This window comes from Mya arenaria, chromosome 13, assembly GCF_026914265.1.
Source record: "Mya arenaria isolate MELC-2E11 chromosome 13, ASM2691426v1".
Lineage (NCBI taxonomy): Eukaryota > Metazoa > Mollusca > Bivalvia > Myida > Myidae > Mya > Mya arenaria.
The window spans coordinates 6,072,107-6,091,118 of NC_069134.1; the positions used below are offsets into that span (position 1 = coordinate 6,072,107).

General features: G+C 36.1%; 2 protein-coding genes and 1 long non-coding RNA gene across 3 annotated transcripts; all 3 read right to left on the reverse strand.

Moving 5' to 3' along the window:
- Positions 1-1,088: 1,088 nt before the first annotated feature.
- On the reverse strand, positions 1,089-2,531 carry LOC128215562 (uncharacterized). Its single transcript, XM_052922252.1, has 2 exons — positions 1,941-2,531; positions 1,089-1,697 (listed from the first exon to the last, which is right to left on the reverse strand). The coding sequence occupies exons 1-2, from the start codon at positions 2,374-2,376 to the stop codon at positions 1,693-1,695; spliced, it is 441 nt and encodes a 146-aa protein (XP_052778212.1). The 5' UTR covers positions 2,377-2,531; the 3' UTR covers positions 1,089-1,692.
- A 1,399-nt stretch (positions 2,532-3,930) lies between these two features.
- Positions 3,931-4,970, reverse strand: LOC128213088 (uncharacterized). The gene is made up of 3 exons (XR_008257677.1): positions 4,807-4,970; positions 4,378-4,563; positions 3,931-4,280 (listed from the first exon to the last, which is right to left on the reverse strand). It is a non-coding gene; the product is annotated as an uncharacterized LOC128213088 (long non-coding RNA).
- Positions 4,971-14,678: 9,708 nt separating this feature from the next.
- LOC128213877 (uncharacterized) lies at positions 14,679-18,995 on the reverse strand. Its single transcript, XM_052919945.1, has 6 exons — positions 18,452-18,995; positions 17,977-18,117; positions 17,400-17,628; positions 16,523-16,778; positions 16,180-16,368; positions 14,679-16,001 (listed from the first exon to the last, which is right to left on the reverse strand). The coding sequence occupies exons 3-6, from the start codon at positions 17,565-17,567 to the stop codon at positions 15,748-15,750; spliced, it is 867 nt and encodes a 288-aa protein (XP_052775905.1). The 5' UTR covers positions 17,568-17,628; positions 17,977-18,117; positions 18,452-18,995; the 3' UTR covers positions 14,679-15,747.
- Positions 18,996-19,012: the final 17 nt, after the last annotated feature.

The following is a 19,012-nucleotide window of genomic DNA, read 5'->3' on the forward strand; positions in this document are numbered from 1 at the left end:
TACATTATACGTGCGCGACAAGCATTACTTTTTAAGGCATCTTATATTCTGCAATCACCAGTAGCCTCTTTTATTAAAATTAAAACCAAACTGTACATATATACTTTGGTCAGTAGATTTGTTTATACATGTACTCACGAACAAATTAACAAATCACTGGTTGCATTAGACCTATCGTATTACCCTTTAACCTGACAAGGATAGCTCTATTAAAACTATGTTCACTTTACATGTAAAACATAAACATAAACATTTGTTGACACCCTCTACAATGGTCAACATCCCAATATATGAATTCTCTGAACTGCATGCTTGTATTTAATAATGTTTTATATCATTATGCATGGTTACATTTCAGCAAATTATGTTCCATGGTTGGTTGGTTTCCAACGAAATAACGACCCAAAAACTGCATTTTCAAGCTTAAACCATCCCCCTTTTGTACAATATCGAGGCACGGCAACTTTATGCAACGGAATGAATGTTTTGCGTATTGATTCCGGGGTTATCACAATTTAAGCGTTGTCTAAACCATTTGTGGAGTTCACTGGTTTTCTTCGATCTGATTGATCTCCAATGAACTATGATTAATTTCGATAGATACATGTACCTCTTAATTCGCTCTTTTGATAGCCCTTCTTTACAAATGTGTGACGCAATATAATTTTGATCATTTTGATGGTAAAAATAACGAAAAATAGGGGTTATACGGAATACATCAACGGACAATTACCTGCTAAACTGGCTAGAAATTCAGACTCACCGAACTTTCCTTTGTAGGGAAGTGTCCAAACTTTTGTGGAAAATCAAAGGATCACCATAAATATATTTTCGCTAAAATAATATTGTGATCTCGCTTCTTTTCATATTTCTTATTGTTCGTGCGTTGATGCAGTATGAACGCTCGGCCGCGATTTCGCAAATCCATGAAGCGCCGAGCGTTCATACCGAATCAACGCATGAAAAAATAAGAATCGATCCTCAAAATAGCATTTCCTCTTTTCTTTACATTTTTGTCATAATAATGATTTTGGTGTAATAAGTTTCACGTTTATTAAGAAAATTATTGAGACATTTTAATTCGTGTTTAATTTATGTATGGCCCAATCCTTTCTTGTGAAGCTCCGCCTACAGGCTGATTAACGATAATTCCATCGTAGAGGAAATCAAGTGCGAATGTAAATATAAGGTTGTGTACAAAAAGCATAACGTCGTGAAACGAGTATTTGGGGCTCTGATTTTAACGAGACTGCCATAGATATAATAAACTGATATCACATCCAAGCTGGTGCAAATGGAAATTCCCTTAGTCTTTCTCGAACCAAACATGTAGTCGAGAAATATAGTCCGGGCAATAATTATGCCATAAGCATACTTTATGAACACAAGTCGAGGACAATAACTCTGTGAAAAAAATAATCAACAAAGTAAGCACATGACATATGCACCGCCACCTGCCCTTTTCCAATCTCGGAACATTTGTTTTTTAGCTTAAACATTTATAGGATGCAATTTATTTTTGCTTTATAACACTTAACATGGACCATCAATAAATAACGATTTTACTTAGAACATGCAACACTGTATTCCAATTCCATGACAATGAATTTATGAACGAGACAAAATTCAGGGATCGTTTATATTGAACACACATAGCAAACATTTATGAAATCCGTTGAATGATCGAGCTCGTCACCCTGAAAAAAACGAATACAATGCTGCTGTTGTTGTTGTTGTTAAAATGAAGTACATTTAAGCAGAAACGAGAAAAGAAACACAATATATGTTTATAAACAGAAAAGGGAACCTTTTTATGATTTTTTAAACATACATGTACAATAAAGTTTTCCCAAACGTAGGAAATTTACATGAAGTCATATATTAAACCCTTCACAAATATAAGCCTATATTATTTTAGGCTTGTCCCTTATTTCACTTACAGTGCCTATAGTATCGGCTGAACCTTGGGTGGTGCAGGTAATAGTACTCGAGTTCGTCCTCGCTCAGGTAGGGCTGGTAGCGGCCCCCGAACAGCTCCGTCCGGTATGATTCAGGTCTATACGTATCCGTCCGATACGCCTCTGATCTGTACGCGTCCGGCCTGTACGCTTCGGTTCTGTACACTTCCGGCCTGTACGCTTCGGATCTGAACGCGTCCGCCCGGTACGCGTATGGTGACCGGTACCCGTACTCAGACATTGCCCCGCGACCGTACAGAGATCGCATATGACGTATGCTCGGAACGTCGTATGTGTACGTATACGGGTAGGGTGCGAAATAGCCGTCATGGAGAGGGTCCGTAGGAACGCTACCTGGTGCGTAGTACTTCCGAGGGCTCAATGAAACTTTGTCATTCTTCTTTGGAAAATAAGACATTATTAACTTAATAATCCAGCATAGTTTTGTACAAATTTCTGTCAACGCCCAGACTCATTTACTTGTTATTACAAGAAAATATAACAGTTTGCAATACTTATTAATTGAGGTGTCCCCGTTTTGTGTAACGAAATTTAAAAACCGAAACAAATGCCTTTTGGCTCAGTGACAGTGCGTGCTTCCCGAAGCGCATTGAAATGATCTACTGGTCACTCCTATTAAGTCTTTACGAGTTAACGGTCTCATGTTACAAATAAGGAACTCCTCATTCTTAGGGTTACGTATAATAAAATAAATCGTTTAATATCTGTTTTTATTGGTGAATAAAACAATAGATACGACACATCTCACTTATGTATTATTAGTATTATTATTATTATTATTATTATTATTATTAGTAGTAGTAGTAGTAGTTGTAGCAGTAGTAATAGTAGTAGTAGTAGTAGTAGTAGTAGTAGTAGTAGTAGTAGTATTCCTTTAAAGAAGATGGATTTCATTTGTGCATGATAACATTAATATCCAGATAAAGGCAGAACAAATCTGAACAAACGATTAAACACGAGTTAACCAAATAGTTTAGACAATACTATTTTTATCTTCAACAAACTAACCTCAATGTTTACTAAAAAGCTGGTATACATTAAATATTATAAAGCAAGCAAAATTATATAACAGCGAACCGTTCAAGAATAAAACAACGACACAGTCATAATTAAATGAATATTGTATAATTTACGACACTATATAGTCACATCACAGTAGAGCTATTACATACACGATGAGTTCAAAACAGATAGAAAGTAGTCCTTTTTTAAACAATTTCTTTTAATTGAAAGTTCCAAATCCCGAGAATTCATTAAAGATGTTTAGCTATGCTCTCAATAATATTAAATGCTGTTCTTTTATGAAGCGATATCATGTTTAAGACATAACAGCCCAATTTGTTTGAATGCGTAACAAAGTTCTATCCACAGAAATATAAATAAACAGTTCATTGCCGAGATACAAATCGAAGCCAATGAAGTTTTCATAGCATACAGTTTTTTGTTAACGAAACGCATTTTATATTCATGGACTCCACAGTAATTAATTTCCCTTCGTTTCGAAGTGGCCACATGGTTTTCAAGGCTATTCCTGTCACCCAACGATCGCATGGTTATACCCATACAGCTGCATAGGAATCGTTTCTTCCTCAAATAGAGAAGGGATAGTCGCTTCAGTTGAAATATTCTGCAAGTGGATCTGTTCTTGATCTTCTGACCTTAATGCATACCTGCTCCGTGGATTTAGGATTTCCATTTCTGGTATATCCTCATGTGGACTACGGTACTGAGTCCTAAGGCAAATTGTATCATCCGACTGGCCTTCGGGCCTGTCTCCGGTTCTGCGCTGTTGCCTATGTGCAATGGCATTGGTATTGTGGACAGAATCTGTGCGACCGATTGTGCCTACCGAATTAGAATTGTTGGTCAGTGCAGACGGTTGCAATCTTTGTCCCGCATAACTCATTGAGGCAATGTGTCGGAGAGATACGTCTTGTATATGTTCGCAGTTTCCGTTCGGAAGAAGCATCGCTCTTGCTGAGTTCATTTCAGCTTGTTCAACGTTTTCTTGCATTGCTGAAATTTGTGTCAGCCCAGAACAAGATGTAGTTGAAGCAGAAACGTTAGCTTTTTGAAGAAGCATCGTCATTGACCTTTGTATCTGTGCCATTTGCAAAAACATCAAATCATGCATGTCGTTTTCATTTTCCCTTAAATTGTCTTTTATCTGATTTTCTAATTCGAGACACAATTTGGAATACTTCTTCATCGTGAAGGAGTGTCGTCTTGAGCTACAATTTTCGCTTCCAGTGCAATTTATAGTCGAAGAGTCGTTGTCTTGTTTCAAAAGCTTTGCAGTCTCTGTAAATATGAAATATTGAAACATACGGTAAGACGTGACAGTAATCAGTTTAAAATCTCAAAAAGAACACAGTAAATATGAATGAAACAATTGTACCTTTTACTTGATCGGTTTTCAGTCGCTTGACATCAGTAACAAGGTTGTCTGTTTCGTAGCCGGCTGACACGTAATCAAGTAAAATATTTGCACAGGTCAGTTCATCCAGCATTTCACCAGTACTTTGTTGTATTTTCCAACAATCGACACCTAGACCACTGGCAAAGAACGTCCATGGCTCGCTTCCTGAATAAGTAGGTCTATCAAGTCGATTATCAAACAAAATACTTATCATACAAATGGATTGAGTACGAATATAATACATGATGGCGTTAGGTGAAGGGGCTTCTCACCAAGATGTCCTATGGATTCCTCACAGGTCTAGTGTTTCTGTTTTTGCCATCGAGCGATAGTTAAGCAGTATAAACAACAAATCTCCTACTAGATACTTTGTGATATATACTTGCTTCATTGAAAGAAATGACATACCGAATTCGAAAATCAGCCTTCTTATACATGGCAAAATGGCGTCCACCTGGACTGATTGAAGGTCACGAAACTGTCTTATTGCATGACCATGTGTTCTTAGATATTCGATGGCTACTGCAAATACTTCTCTGTCAAGCTCTGAACTTTCTGCATCGAACAAATCATTAATCTGTTGCAACTTTCTTTTGTATGCATCCGAATTGTCACTAGGGTGAACAACATCTAGTCGGACAATGTTCGCCATTTTCTCTCTATTTATCTGCAATATGCTTAAAATCTTTATTTAAAAAAACACAACAATAACGAACGCGCAATCAGTATTACTCTCCATACCAAATACCACAAACAATCAATGTAAACACACACACTATTTACAAAATTAAGAACAGTTAATGTTTAGGGCCTTTCACAGTGCAACAGTTGATTTAAAGAACTAACAAATTAGTTTTATTTAGCAAGCATTCTTGGCAAAATGTGTAGGTAATATGGAGATGATCAAATTTACGAAAGAGGATAGCATCAGCTTTTTGATTAAAAGAATATTTACTTTAAAAAAAAAAATATACTTCTACAAAAAACAATATGTTTTTGTGTCAAAATATTCAGGACAACAAACTGGACCTTGTAGTGATTGAGTCTATTTTAATAAATATTAGCATTCATAACCAATATATGAATTAGTTCACTAAATTTCACTATATTATATAATATCTTATTTGAAAATATATTATCAAGAAACCTTAAGCAAGTGTTGACTCGGTAGTCTAGAGTATCTTGATACAAAAATACTTTTATATTGTCGGCAGACATTTTCAAAAAAAATGCAAACAGTTTTTTAGCCAAAATCTGATAAAATTTGTTTTTTAATTATTTTCAATTCCTAGTTAAATGTTGCAAAGGATCTCCGTTTTACTCTTGTCATTACCTCCATTCGTTTAATACGAATGTTGCATTCTGCAATCACCTTGTCCTTATCGTCTAGTAACTGCAACAACATGAGAAACTGGGATATTGTCAATTTCAACAGGCTAATATATCACGTGATGCATGCAGAAACAGTCATATGCGGATTTTAGTATTCTTATTTTGTTAAATACATTCGACAAATTATAATGTCATAAGCTTATACTCTATAGTATGGTTAAAATAAAGACAATAAAGGGACCTACACGGGACGAATCAATTCAAATACAACATCATCTTACCATATTTAGCCTAGCGATTTCGTCAGTTCTTCGTAATGTTTCAAATGGCTTTGTCAGTATTTTCGAAAGTACAGTACGATATGGCACAGGGGATGTCATTGTTCTCTGGATCAGATTTGCTGGATTGAAAAGAATATCTAATATTTTTTTCTTATTTTCCAAAAGGTATTTATAACAATTCAGTTGGCAGCACTTAACGATATTTGGTTTAGTAAATATGTGCTGTACCAAACTAACGAAAGACGAAATAACAAACGTTCCATATAAAGAAATGAATGGATAAAGTGAAGTCAATAATTAATGGACGAGGAAAAGAATGTCTTATACATGTCTGAATAACTGAAGACAGAAATTCTCGAAGAACTGAATGGATGAAGAAATGAATGACTGAAAGGGTGTATGAATGAAAGAATGAAGGAATGAATGAAGAAATGAATGAAATTGGAATGCCTTACTATGAAGAACTTGCAAATGGAATTAGGAGTGAATTATTGACAGAAGAAACGAATATATGAGCAAAGAGGATGTCATTGCACAGAGGAACAATCAAAGAAAAACGCAGAAAATGGCGTCTGATCCTATGAATACATGGAAGTGTTGCTCTTACCTGCATGACTGAATGTTCAACACAATGATATTCCTATAATACTGATATCCTTTTAATATAAAATACATACAACCTCAAACATACAATTGACTTATTTCTAGTGTATACGTTAACTAACAGGCGCTAACTTAGTTTAAACTTTATTTAATTTTACAACGATTGTGAAACAAGCTATAACAACTTATATTAATCACTCTCGTTGGCACGATGTTGCGCGAGAGTGTGGTCTTGTGTTGTGGGGGAAACCGGAGACAACTTTACTTATAAGGTAAGTGCTTGGTGAATGTTTGTTTTCATTGGTTGAGTTTGTTCATAGGCACGCGCCGAGGATTATATTACATTCATTGTTAATTCCTACGGCACGAATTGGACTTTGCAGCTGCTCGCTAAATGAACGAATAAAGTCAAATGGTATATATCACCATCTGTCGCTAATGTAATCGGTTACGTGGGAGATAGACATTCTTTATTTCCTATTTTATGAAGAGAGTTCAAGAGTCATTTATCATTAATAATAATCATACAAAAGAAATGAGACAAACATTCATGTTACACATGTTGCAACTACAAAAGTAAAACGGATTTTTTTCTATATTAATACCTATACAATAAATCCAATTTACTACAATTAAACCACAACTGACATGAATTAATGATTATAAATATATATATAAACACATTAATACCCTATCAATATGTTTAGAATCACAGTATTAATGACATACATGAATAAATTAATATATTTGTAGCTTCTGTTTTCATAGATTAAGTCTTTTTAACCATATACTTAGCTAACCCTTAACATGAAGCGAAAGCTTATGATAATGTCATGGTTATAATAATCACATATTTGAGCTTAATCAAATAAGAGTTTTATGTATTAAAGTGCCACTTTAAAGCCCTGACGGCGTCCTCAAGGGGTATTAATGAAAGGGATCAAGGCAATAGTTCTAACAATTGTGCATCTGGCTTCAATTTAATAAATATAAGGAACAACTTGGCACTTCGGAGATGACACAGTAAAGTCTACAAATTTTCTCTATTTGTGGCATACATAATGTAAAACGTTATTCTGTGTGTGGTGATTTGATCAGATACGAATTCACATTTTTTGCATGTGGTATTAAATTTCCGTTAGCAAAATCTGCTTAAAACTTGCATAGCCTCTCTGCAACCTCTCTGCAACTGTTAAACTGACCTCTATACAGATCAGGTGTTACAGGTACATTTTAGAATAACAAGGATATTTCGACGTACGAAGGCAAGACAAACCACTGCATATTATCTTTGTTTCTACGCAGACTTTGTAGATAACTTAGCATCGGCACCGGCAATAATGAACTGATTAATACAATGAAGTAATGAGAAGAAATTATTGACGATTGAATACCATTAAACAAATAGGCTCCATGTCATAGAAATGCATGGTGGCTGGAATACATTGCTGTTCGTTTACTTTTTCATTATGCCTATTTCCCTCTAAATCAGATATTTTTATATTTCTTTAGATTTCTAGACAGTCACTGTTAACCATATTCAGGATGTAGGATTGCTTGCTTTTCATTAGTAAGAGATACGCTGGCTGGGATTCCAGCACATCGAAGAATCCGTTGTTCAGTATATACTGAACTAAACAAAGCCAGTACAATTCAGCCTGGCACGCGCGACACCTTACATCTGTGTCTAGCTGCCCAGCAGATATTGAACCACCTGCCCTGTCGCTGTAACACAACCTTGTGTGTAAACTATTACCGTTGTTAGCCTTACTAGTCTACCCGAAAGAACATTGTATTGTGATGTATTGTGCTCAAAAGTGGAGCGTTGGAAATAAATGAGAATATTGAACTATTTTTAGAGGACTTTTGTCGCCTGACTGCTGAATGTATAATATGTACAGTCTATAAATATTCAGTGAAAGGTGATATGTACCTGGTCGTTGATTATTAGTTTATACCATGTTTTTTTGTTTAAATACTGCATAACCTCAAGTTGAAGTTTTCTTCGATAAGGCTTTAGCATAATTATTGATACATGTTATGTTTAAAGGCCAAATGTTAGGTAGGGAGCCCGTTAACCAGTTTGGATCCAAAGTGAATTCTTACTCAGCATTGCCGATACCAGTTTTTGAACATCGGCTATATAAGTTCTGAACATCGCGATACAAGATTATCGTGTAATTTTACAGCTGTGTTCATCATAGTAGCCTTTACATCTGTAACGAGTGTCTCATCGTCGGCATGCTACGATTATGTCTTTTCCGATACAATAAAGTCCATCATTGCCGCAACACATTTTCAGAGAAGGCGTTATAAGATTGCCGTTTGTCGTTACATCATAGTTCATCAATTTAACTTATGTCGACAGATCAAAATTACCATTAGATTGATGAATTTGTTAAGTTTGAACAGGTCTTGAATGGCGAGGCAGAGATTGCGCAATGTCGGCGGTACAGGATGAACGTTTACAATACAAAAGAGTATGCCATCGTTGTTGTCAAAATCACCGTTATATATACGAAGCAGTCACGGTTTGCCGTTGTAACTGTGTTCATCAACGCCGTTGCAAGTTATAAACTTTGGCGTTTACAAGATTACCGTTTATCATTCACCGTACGTATTACTGGGTTAGATTTATGAAGTTATAAAGCGGTCGGAGCCCATGTCAGTTACAGCATCAGGCTCAATTATGCCGACTGAGAGCACGCGACAGTAATGCGTCTCTCCATTCAGGGTTGAATGGGAAAACATATGATGAGGTCAAATAGAAATGGGCGACAGATGGTTTAATATATACTATATTTTAATGAATAGATGTTTATCAATAAACTTGTCGGCGATAACTTGCCGAAAATGTAATTTTGCGCATTAATATCTGTCAAGCGAGCGGAAATAAGAATATTTTATTTTTAATGGAAACCACTGCACACGACAATGATTTTTATCCAGCGTGTTTAAATTAAGGGGATACAAATGTTAACCTTTATTTTAGGATTCCTAACATCATGCATTATGAGTAAAGTGTTGTCCTGGTAGGCACTTAAACGTTGGCTGAAGATAGGTGTGGCTGTGGCTTAGTGATATGAGTGTCCGCATCTCATTCAAGTTGTTTAGTGTTCGATTCCTGTCAAGGGCGTTTTCCGTCATGGCCTCTCAGCTTTGCTATCAGCTTTGTTTACAATCGAGCTCGATGAAACTAGTTAAAACTTCTTAAACGTCATGGTAATTGAACATCTTCTCTTGAATGGTACTGATCTGTTGAAACCAAAACATGCTACAATATGATACAATACAAGAAACGTACCGAATGCATAATGAGAGCACTCGGCTGTTATACATCTCACCATTCATGGACTTATCGGAAATAGCAGATTTATTTACAAACTATCTGATGAGGTCAAATAAAATAAGGCGACAGGTGGTTTTACAATATACAATCTTTTGATAGATGTTTTATCTAAATTTATCTAGCTGGAGTCATCGACATTTTGCTCTTAAATGTAATTAAGTACATTGAAAACCGTGATATGAGTGAAAAAGTGAGAATATATCATTAATAAGAGAAAACATCAATGCATTGTGTCAAATAGTGTGCATGACCAGTTGAAAACGTTCGTTTAAGGATGGCCTTGCATCATGCATAATTAGTTTATTGTTGTCACTTAGAGGTCGGTTGAAGGAGAGTGTTGCATAGTGGTATGGGTTATGTGGGTGTCCGCATCTCACTCAAGTTGTTGTGGATTCCAAGGAGCTTTCTCATTGCCTCTCACAATGGACATCGGTACTGGTGTTTACCCAGTAAAACGGACTCGAGCGCGATTCTATACTTATCAGCTTTCGCAACAATCACGATCAAGAAATTTAGTTTAAACTTCTTAAAAATAGTGGCAATTGAGCTTCTTCAGCTCAATAGCTCTATGCTCTTACCTGAAGGTTTGTTCAACAAGCAAGTATTCCTATGGATAGTTAATGTTCAAGTACAAATGTCCTTTTATAAAGTGACTGTAACTTGCAACATACACTGATCTGAATGTTAACGAACTGGCGCTAGCTCTCTTTATAAGAATTTTTGATGTAAGTTTGTTTTCATTGGTTCCCCGCACGAGCACAGCATAGGGTAAAGTGATTGTTAATTATTTCGGCACGAGCTGAAACATCCCCTTGCTTGGGAAATTACCCAATGAAGTCATTGGGTAAATAGACATCTGCCGCAAGCGAAACTTATATTCATGATAAAGGGCTGCTTTGCTTCGCACTTGAGATACGCTGACCGTGAAACGAGCACATGGATAACTACAACTCATCCTAGCGCGCGACTCCTGCTGTCATGAATATACCAATACGATTCAGACTAGCGCGCGACTCGTGCTGTCCAATGGATATTGAACCACCTGCCCGGGCGCTGTTATTAGTCGGCGCCCGGCAAAAGGGCGTCGGCGCCCGGCAGAAGGGCGCCTACTATATTTGATATTACTTTAGAAATATTTTCATAAATAGCAGAACAATGCTTTCAATAGTTTTCACGTTGCATGATAAAATATGAAGTTTAGTTTGTTTTATAAAACTTTACACTTTAATTGATAATGAAACCTTAAATAATAATAGCCCTACTTATCATTATGATTTTTTTTTTTATTTTAAATACCAACTCAATCATAAATAACAACTCGGCCACCCCGAGATAGATACAGGCCGAGGTGTTCCGATTGACATCAAATAGATGAAGGTTACACGGTACTATTAAAATATCCTTTATGTTTGTAAACCTCCTACGCAGTAAACTCCCTTGGTGACAGCAAAAATGCCGAGTTTTGAAAAATTAACCTTGAGCTTAATTGTTTGTTTTGAAAATGTCATTCGAAAGAATTAACTCCAGATAATTCCCCTTTGATGTATTGTATTTTTATCCCCGTTCTATATACTCATATTAGTGAAATGTGTTACAAAAACTTATACAAATTATAAAGCAAGGAATTCACATAACATGCCGGTACAAATAAAAGGTGAATTTCATGCTATTGAAATCTATGTATTAGACCATTGACTCTATTTCATCCGAAGAAACGAATGTATATTTTTGTTATAATTTAGATTAAACCGGAGGATTAGCTTGGGACCCCCCAGAATATCTATAATTCCGGGCTTAAACTATTGTATCAATATTATTAACCATAATGTCCTTCGGGCATATGTACACCCAACATAAAACAAAATATTATCATTGAAATAATAACCATTTTTGGTTATCTGCATGCACGTTTTTCTTCTAATTTCATTGCGCCGACTTGATGCTATGCATCAACTTTTTTCTTGTTCGTACTTTATGTAAACACTATTTCCATTTTAATCGCTCTTTACTCGAAAGAACATTCTAATTTTATATATTTTACTTAAAAGTGCAGCGTGGATAATACAATTTCATAACAGTTCACTCGATCGTTGAATACATTATATGTATAACGAATGTCCGCATTAACAGGTGATGTGTGTATATGGTTCATCAACGCCGTTGCAAGTTATCAACATCGGCGTTACAATATTACCGTTTACCATTTACCGTATACAATACTGGGTTAGATTTATGAAGTTATTTTCCTTTCTGAGTCCCTGTCAGTTACCACATCTGGCTCAAATATCGCAATAAAGTCAGGGCTAAATGAGAATTGTTTTTTTTTATATTACGAGGTCCAATTAAAATGGGCTTCAGGTGGTCATGGATACCATCTTCTCAAATGATATATGTTTATCATTAATCTAGCTGAAGTCATCGACATCTTACCGAAAATGTAATTTAGTGCATTAAAACTGTGAGGCGAGCGGGAAAGAGAATATTTTATTTTTAAGAGCAACCACAGACTAATAGTGCCACATACTGCACATAACAATGGATTTTATCGAACGAATTTTAATTAAGGGTACCAAATGTTTACGTTTATTTTAGGATTTCCTGATATCATGCATTATACGAAGATTGTTGTCCTGTTCGTTACTTAAAAGTCGCTTGCGTGTGGTTTGGGTGTCCGCATCTCATTCAAGTTGTTGTGGGTTCGATTCTTACCAGGGTTGCTTTCTCATTGCCTCACAATGGACATCAGTACTGCTTTTTACCCAGGAAATGGACTCGAGCGTGATTCTATAACTTGTCAGCTTTCGCAACAATCACGGTCACGGAATTAAGCTCCAAATTTGCCTGAGAAAGTACTGATCTTGTGAAGCCAAAACATGTAGCAGTCTAATACAAAGTAGTTCGATTTCACATGATATAGCTTTACCGAATATTTATATAGCATCACTCTTAAGAGTTTAGAGTTAAGAGTTGCTTGTTTTCGGTGCTTGTTCAGATTATATACCACATCATCAATCTCCTGCGGTGTTCTGCTTTAATTCATCAGTTTGTACACCATACACTTTTGTGTGTGTGCGTGCGTGCGTGCGTGCGTGCGTACGTGCGTGCTTGCGTGCGTGCGTGCGTGCGTGTGTGTGTTATTATATATTGTTTTATGTTAACCCATATGGGCAATTATGTGCTTTGCGAAACATATAACTTGAACCTACTCGATTACCCTTTATCAGCAGATAAGGTCTCTGACACCACGTACGAAAATAGTTGGATTTCAGCTATATGCGTCTTTGAAAAATATTTTACTTATGCAATCTGTTAGTAAAGTTTCTTTAAAAAACGTTGATTTCAAAATAAAAATAAAAGAATATTTCAAAAGAAAGAAGTTTATCTTTCGGAATGACGTCACGAGAGTTCAATCATTATCACGTGAAACTTTTAATGGTTGCTGTTTGTCTGGGTATGTCGAATACGTTTACTGCTTTAATAATCATGTTTAATTGTGAATATAGTTTGTCTTTTATTATGCATTATAAAATATATTTCACGAACCGTAATTAAGGGACCAAGGTTTCAAAATTAATAACGTTTGCCTGCTTGCTTCGCAGAGACACGGCACTCTTCCGAAACAAATAGTCAGATACAAGTTTTTGCCATATTTCAGACTGTTGTGCAATGTCAACCATCAGAGCATTGCGTTCTGTGCGGTGAAAAAAAAAATCCTATCGACGGTTAAGAAAGTACTGTTCTACGAAGAATCGCCTTTCGTACGGCCATAAGGCACAGAGCTAGTGCTCCCGTCATCAAGGATAAGAGTCGCTCCAAATATTAATAGAGGCATCCTCTTCCAGTGTCTGGGCCATAAGGGCATATAGACGCTCCAATTATTGATAAAGTGGGGGGGCATCCCCTTCCAGTGGTTGAGCCATAAGGGCACAGAGTCGCTCCAAATATTAATGGGGGGGGGGGCATCCCCTTCCAGTGGTTGAGCCATTAGGGCACAGAGTCGCTCTAAATATTGAAAAGGGGGGGGGGTGGCATCCCCTTCCAGTGGTTGAGCCATGAGGGCACAGAGACGCTCGATAGAACGATAGCAGTCTGAGATAAGAGAGGTGTCCATCAGGGGTTGCCGACCTGAGCTACGACTATCAGACGTTTGGGCTCATGTATTTAGCTGTACATATTGCTTCAACCTCAAAGGATTATGTCAACTATTACACTTAAAATCACAAAAAACGTACAGCCGAGCGGATAAAACGAGCATAGAGCCCAGCAGCCTCATCGTATAGGCCCAGCATATAGGTACATGTGCATACTCAGGTACTCAGATACTCGAAAATGAATAAATGTGCTCGTATTTTATGCAAGACAGCCGTTTTCCTGCTTCGTCTAATATTTTATGTAAGTTTTATGTTTATCATATTTGGAATCTTTATTGGGCGATTTGTATTATATTCCTTTTTGAAATTAAAAACAATATTAATTATTAGCATATCTATGCTCTATTTGTGTAATATATTTTACTATTTTCTATCGGCTATTACAGCAGTATGAATAAATAATTGGTACCATTGTTTGGTTCTTTATATTGCATAATGTACGGGGCACTTCTGGTTGGTTTCTGCCCACCATTTAACTCTACCTGGTTTTCCTCGCCATGTATGAAATATCATTCAATTAACGCTGTCCGTAGATTAACGGGAACACTAGCTAAAAAAACACAATTTAATGGATTTCGTTTTATTCAGCGTGAGTCAAGTATGACATAATATGAATATGATACATACAAATATAGTAACATGACGAGCAATGCAATTAAATTTGACGTTGATTAAATGAAAATGCAACAGTGCCTAGATCTAGATAACTAGAAAACTCCACAAACAACACAGTGCATACATTTTTACTATATAAAAAACTAGGTGTGTTTATCAAGGATTGTTAGGTACCGCCTTGGAACGGTCAGTAGAATGTAAATTTACTGGGGGTTTAAACCAGTTTGCGTGCACAAACCTCACTCTTATCCCAACAATCCAGAATAAAGTAAAAACCTAAAATGTAAATCTTATAAATAGTATACATTAACTTGAGGAAACTTAATAATAAAACAAATAACAATGCACTAAATGGTGAACCTCAAGTACTTCAATGATTAGGGATCCCAACTCTATCTGCAGACGAAAGAATACAATTCAGATTTCCTAATGCAAAAACATTTAAAAAATACGAGGCAGTAATTGTTTGAAATAATGAACATCACACACAGTCTGCCTTAGTAAATAAAAGGTTTAAAACTGTGTGGTCATAGAGTCTCATAATAAAAAAGCATCAGTGTACTAAAACTGGGAACTAACAAAGAAAACATAGATAGTAAACTCATAAAAATGTTGAAATTTATTTACATCGATGACTTGGTGCTAACTAACTACTGAAAAATCCAATACCCAAGCTTAAACCACGCATTAAAGAACAACGAACGACAATAAACAGCTAATTCAGATTGGCATTCTATCTAGATTAGATCATTTTTGGCACACGTCTTTCTTACTAAATATATCACACTGAACAATTTGTAATTCATTTTCTGACGTGTAGTTCAATACCCTGTATGACTCTGTCCTAATCAGATGTACTTCTCAAATAGGCTAGCCAAAAGTCTTTGTTTCTACAGACGTCTCCAAAAACAGGGTAGGTAGGTAGGCATAACTTTTTTCTTTGAGGAAATAACAGAAAAATCCACACTACGGCAAAAACATGTAACGTCGGGAGCAATGAGAAAGTTGTCTTTACACCTTATGTTTTGGTTAACATTAATTGCACAGCTTCTTGATGTTTCAAGACCAATTCCACCTTGCTGTTTGTGTCAAGTGCAAACTCCATCAAAATCTTCATGTGCTCGATCATGGTCCTGCTGTCAGGTGGAACCTCCCGATTGTGCCCGGCACCAAGGTCGCCAGCGGCCGTCTTCGTCGGAGTGTGACTATTCGCGGACATATTGGATGTCAGCGGCTTCGAAAAACACTGCTCTTTATAGCCTCTGGTAACCTCTGAAATAACCTCTTTGTTTAATTATGAGTCGATTTACAGTAAGATTCTGCAAAATATAGAAACAACAAATACGCCTACGAATAAACCAAAATAAATTCTGCTGGTTTTCTTCAATTTCTACAATGACCTGTTTTAAATAAATTAAAATAAATCAGTGGGTTAAATTTCAGTACTAACCGGCACACTTTTCTTCAACTCTTCCCTCTACCAATGAGAGTAACACTACCTCATTGTGTTCGTGTGATTGCTCAACCCATTCTACAAACACTCTAGTCTTCATGTCATCATCAAAACTCTCCGGATCTATTTTCAAACTAGCTGGAGAAACTTTGAGGATTCGCGCGAATTGAAGCCATTCGGTTATATCTTGAAATGCAAAATAAAATCACATTATGACACAAGCATTCTAACAAACGATATACCATGCACAACTTGGGTGAAAATAAAATATTACAACATAGAAACTCTTAAAAAATGTACCTACTACAATTCTCTAAATAATCTTAATTTCACCACTTACCTAATTTTGCCACAATTCTATCAACAGTAATCTGGGTGGCCGGTGGAAGATCGTCCCATCTGCGGACCATACGGCGCTGAATATTCTGTCGGAGGGTGTGAATACCCTCTTTAAACACACTTAAATCTGACCGATCCATGGCAACCTTCTCAAGCAAAGAACATACTTTATTGAAACTTCGTGATGATTTCGAGCCCTGCTCAGAAACCAAGTGCTTGCATTCCTTAAGAGAAGACATGATTTCGTTCAGGAGTATCTGAAAAAGTAAATATAATTTAGTATTAGAACTAAGTATGTCTGTTTTATGTACATGTACTTATCATATTTAATTGTGTTTTTAAAACTTTTAATAGTTGATACCAAGTTGAAATATTCGACACAGATGCATTTGGTAATATATTGCATGTAAGATATTAGGCTGAATAATCGCAAATAGACTAAGTCAAGACACTAGACCTAGCTTAAAGATGCACTTTTACTTCAAAATAAGATTTATCACAATTAATACAATTGTTTTAATTTACCAAAAAGGATAAACAAATATCGAAAACAAAAGTTCCTATGAAGGATAACGTGTTTAATTCGAAAGAAAGGTACAAAAAACACGGTATTTCTACATTATGAGACGATAGTTGGTCACTGTAAATCTTCAGTCATTCAATGTTTGTGGCGTTTCAGCTACATGGTAAATACACGGTTACAATCGTGTTATCAGTATTTTCCGTAAATGCATTATGTTAGGTATACATGTGTATGTATTCATTTTAAATACGAGTATCACTTTAAAGTCAGGCTATTGCTCAAAATACGATGTGTTTCACAATGGGGATCCCGACATTATCTATTTCAGAGCATGACCTAGCTCAGTTGAACCTACCTCAGATTCTCTCTGTTTGTACTCCGCTTCCGCCCTGGCTTTTGTGTTCTCGTCCAGACCTACAGTCAGTTTTTGCAGAAGAACTTCCAGCCTTTCTATTGGGTTTTCTTCATCATTACTGCTGGTAACGATAGTATTTTTACATTGGTAATTCACCCTTTTTTCCATGAACGGTCATGGGGTGGCTGTCTGCTAATTCAGTGATTTTCTCTAGTATTTCACGATGTCTCTGAAATGTTAAATCGAGGTTCACGTACACGTATTGATGTTAAACAACGCAATACACAACAATTTCCATAACTATACGTACAGTTACAATTACGGATGTTGCTGCTGTTGCTAGCAAAATGCCTAATCAGAGAAAAGTTATTATCAATTGTGTAAATTATGCAACGGCCTTTTTATATCACATTGATATGCATCGGTGTTCAATGTTTTGATGTAGTGTTCTGCCATTATTAAACTTAACCTGATGGTAGTATTTTCAGCATACCGTGTTCTTGTAAAACTTCTTCAAGTGTCAGCGTTAGATCACGTGTTTATGAGAACAAATTCATGCCTTAAAAACTTTCCATACCTCGTTTGAAACGCGTAACTGTTCATCCAGGTCGACCACTTCGTTGTTGAGCTGTTGTATTTCCTTTTTCCTCTGACGGTTCTTTTCCCATGGCAACTTTGATGTTTTGCCTTTCTGTGATCTCCGCGTGGAACCGTGTCTCTGGAAAACACCAAGCACTGTGGAGCGTTTAAGGTCTCTATAGTAATACAACAGTTTTTTACAAAAAAAAGTGTTAATTGTTAACCTTAGAAACAAGACAATAGATATATGTAATTAAGAACTAATCCGAGTCATGGGTTTGACATGACCTTATTTCTTGTACGGATAATAGTCCGGAATATAATACGATTGCTAGTCCGGAATATAATACGATTGCTAGTCGGTTGACCATTTAAGTATATATCTTCTGTTTCCCAAATATGATCCAAACCCATAGAAATAGTTGAATATTTATGTAAGATAATCATGAATGAAACAGATATTATAGTTTTACCTGATACTTGTAGAAGTCTTCATTATCGTACTGGATTGCGATGTCCACTGTCTCCTTGGAGATAACTTCAGCCATATTTTACAACCTAAGTTATCACCTAAAGGCATACACTCGCCATGATAAAAGCTTTTAAAATGGTTACACGCAAGTCTGTTACAATGACGTAATATGTGGTCAAAGTGGAATCCTGTTAACTGTATTGATAAGCAATCAAGTTATTTATGGCTTCACTAACTATTATATATAGTCAAAATGGTTTACCGTAAGCGATATATTTTCGTCATTTGAGTACACAAGTAAAACCCGACATCATTGATTTAGGGTATTTTGACGTACACGGCGTTTTGATGCTATGTAAGTAAGCAAGCATGATAAAATAAAACTTAAGGCCCATGTCATTCTTGAGTCGAAGTAATGCACTTCGCCAATTATGAGCAAAATTAAGATAATTAATGTCCTCTTTTTTGTCCACATTTTACATTATACCATTGAACTACGTGTTGTTATTGAAAGAACACGTTCAGAATACAAAAGAGTCTTTTGTCAAATTATTTTATAGTC

Bases quoted from the DNA above. Each gene is read 5' to 3' on its own strand.
- LOC128215562 (XM_052922252.1), bottom strand. From the start codon at position 2,376: ATGTCTTATTTTCCAAAGAAGAATGACAAAGTTTCATTGAGCCCTCGG.
- LOC128213877 (XM_052919945.1), bottom strand. From the start codon at position 17,567: ATGGAAAAAAGGGTGAATTACCAATGTAAAAATACTATCGTTACCAGC. The intron at 16,369-16,522 runs GTAAGTGGTGAA...TTGCATTTCAAG, and splicing joins TAGAATTGTGGCAAAATTAG to ATATAACCGAATGGCTTCAA. The intron at 16,002-16,179 runs GTTAGTACTGAA...AGGTTATTTCAG, and splicing joins AGTTGAAGAAAAGTGTGCCG to AGGTTACCAGAGGCTATAAA.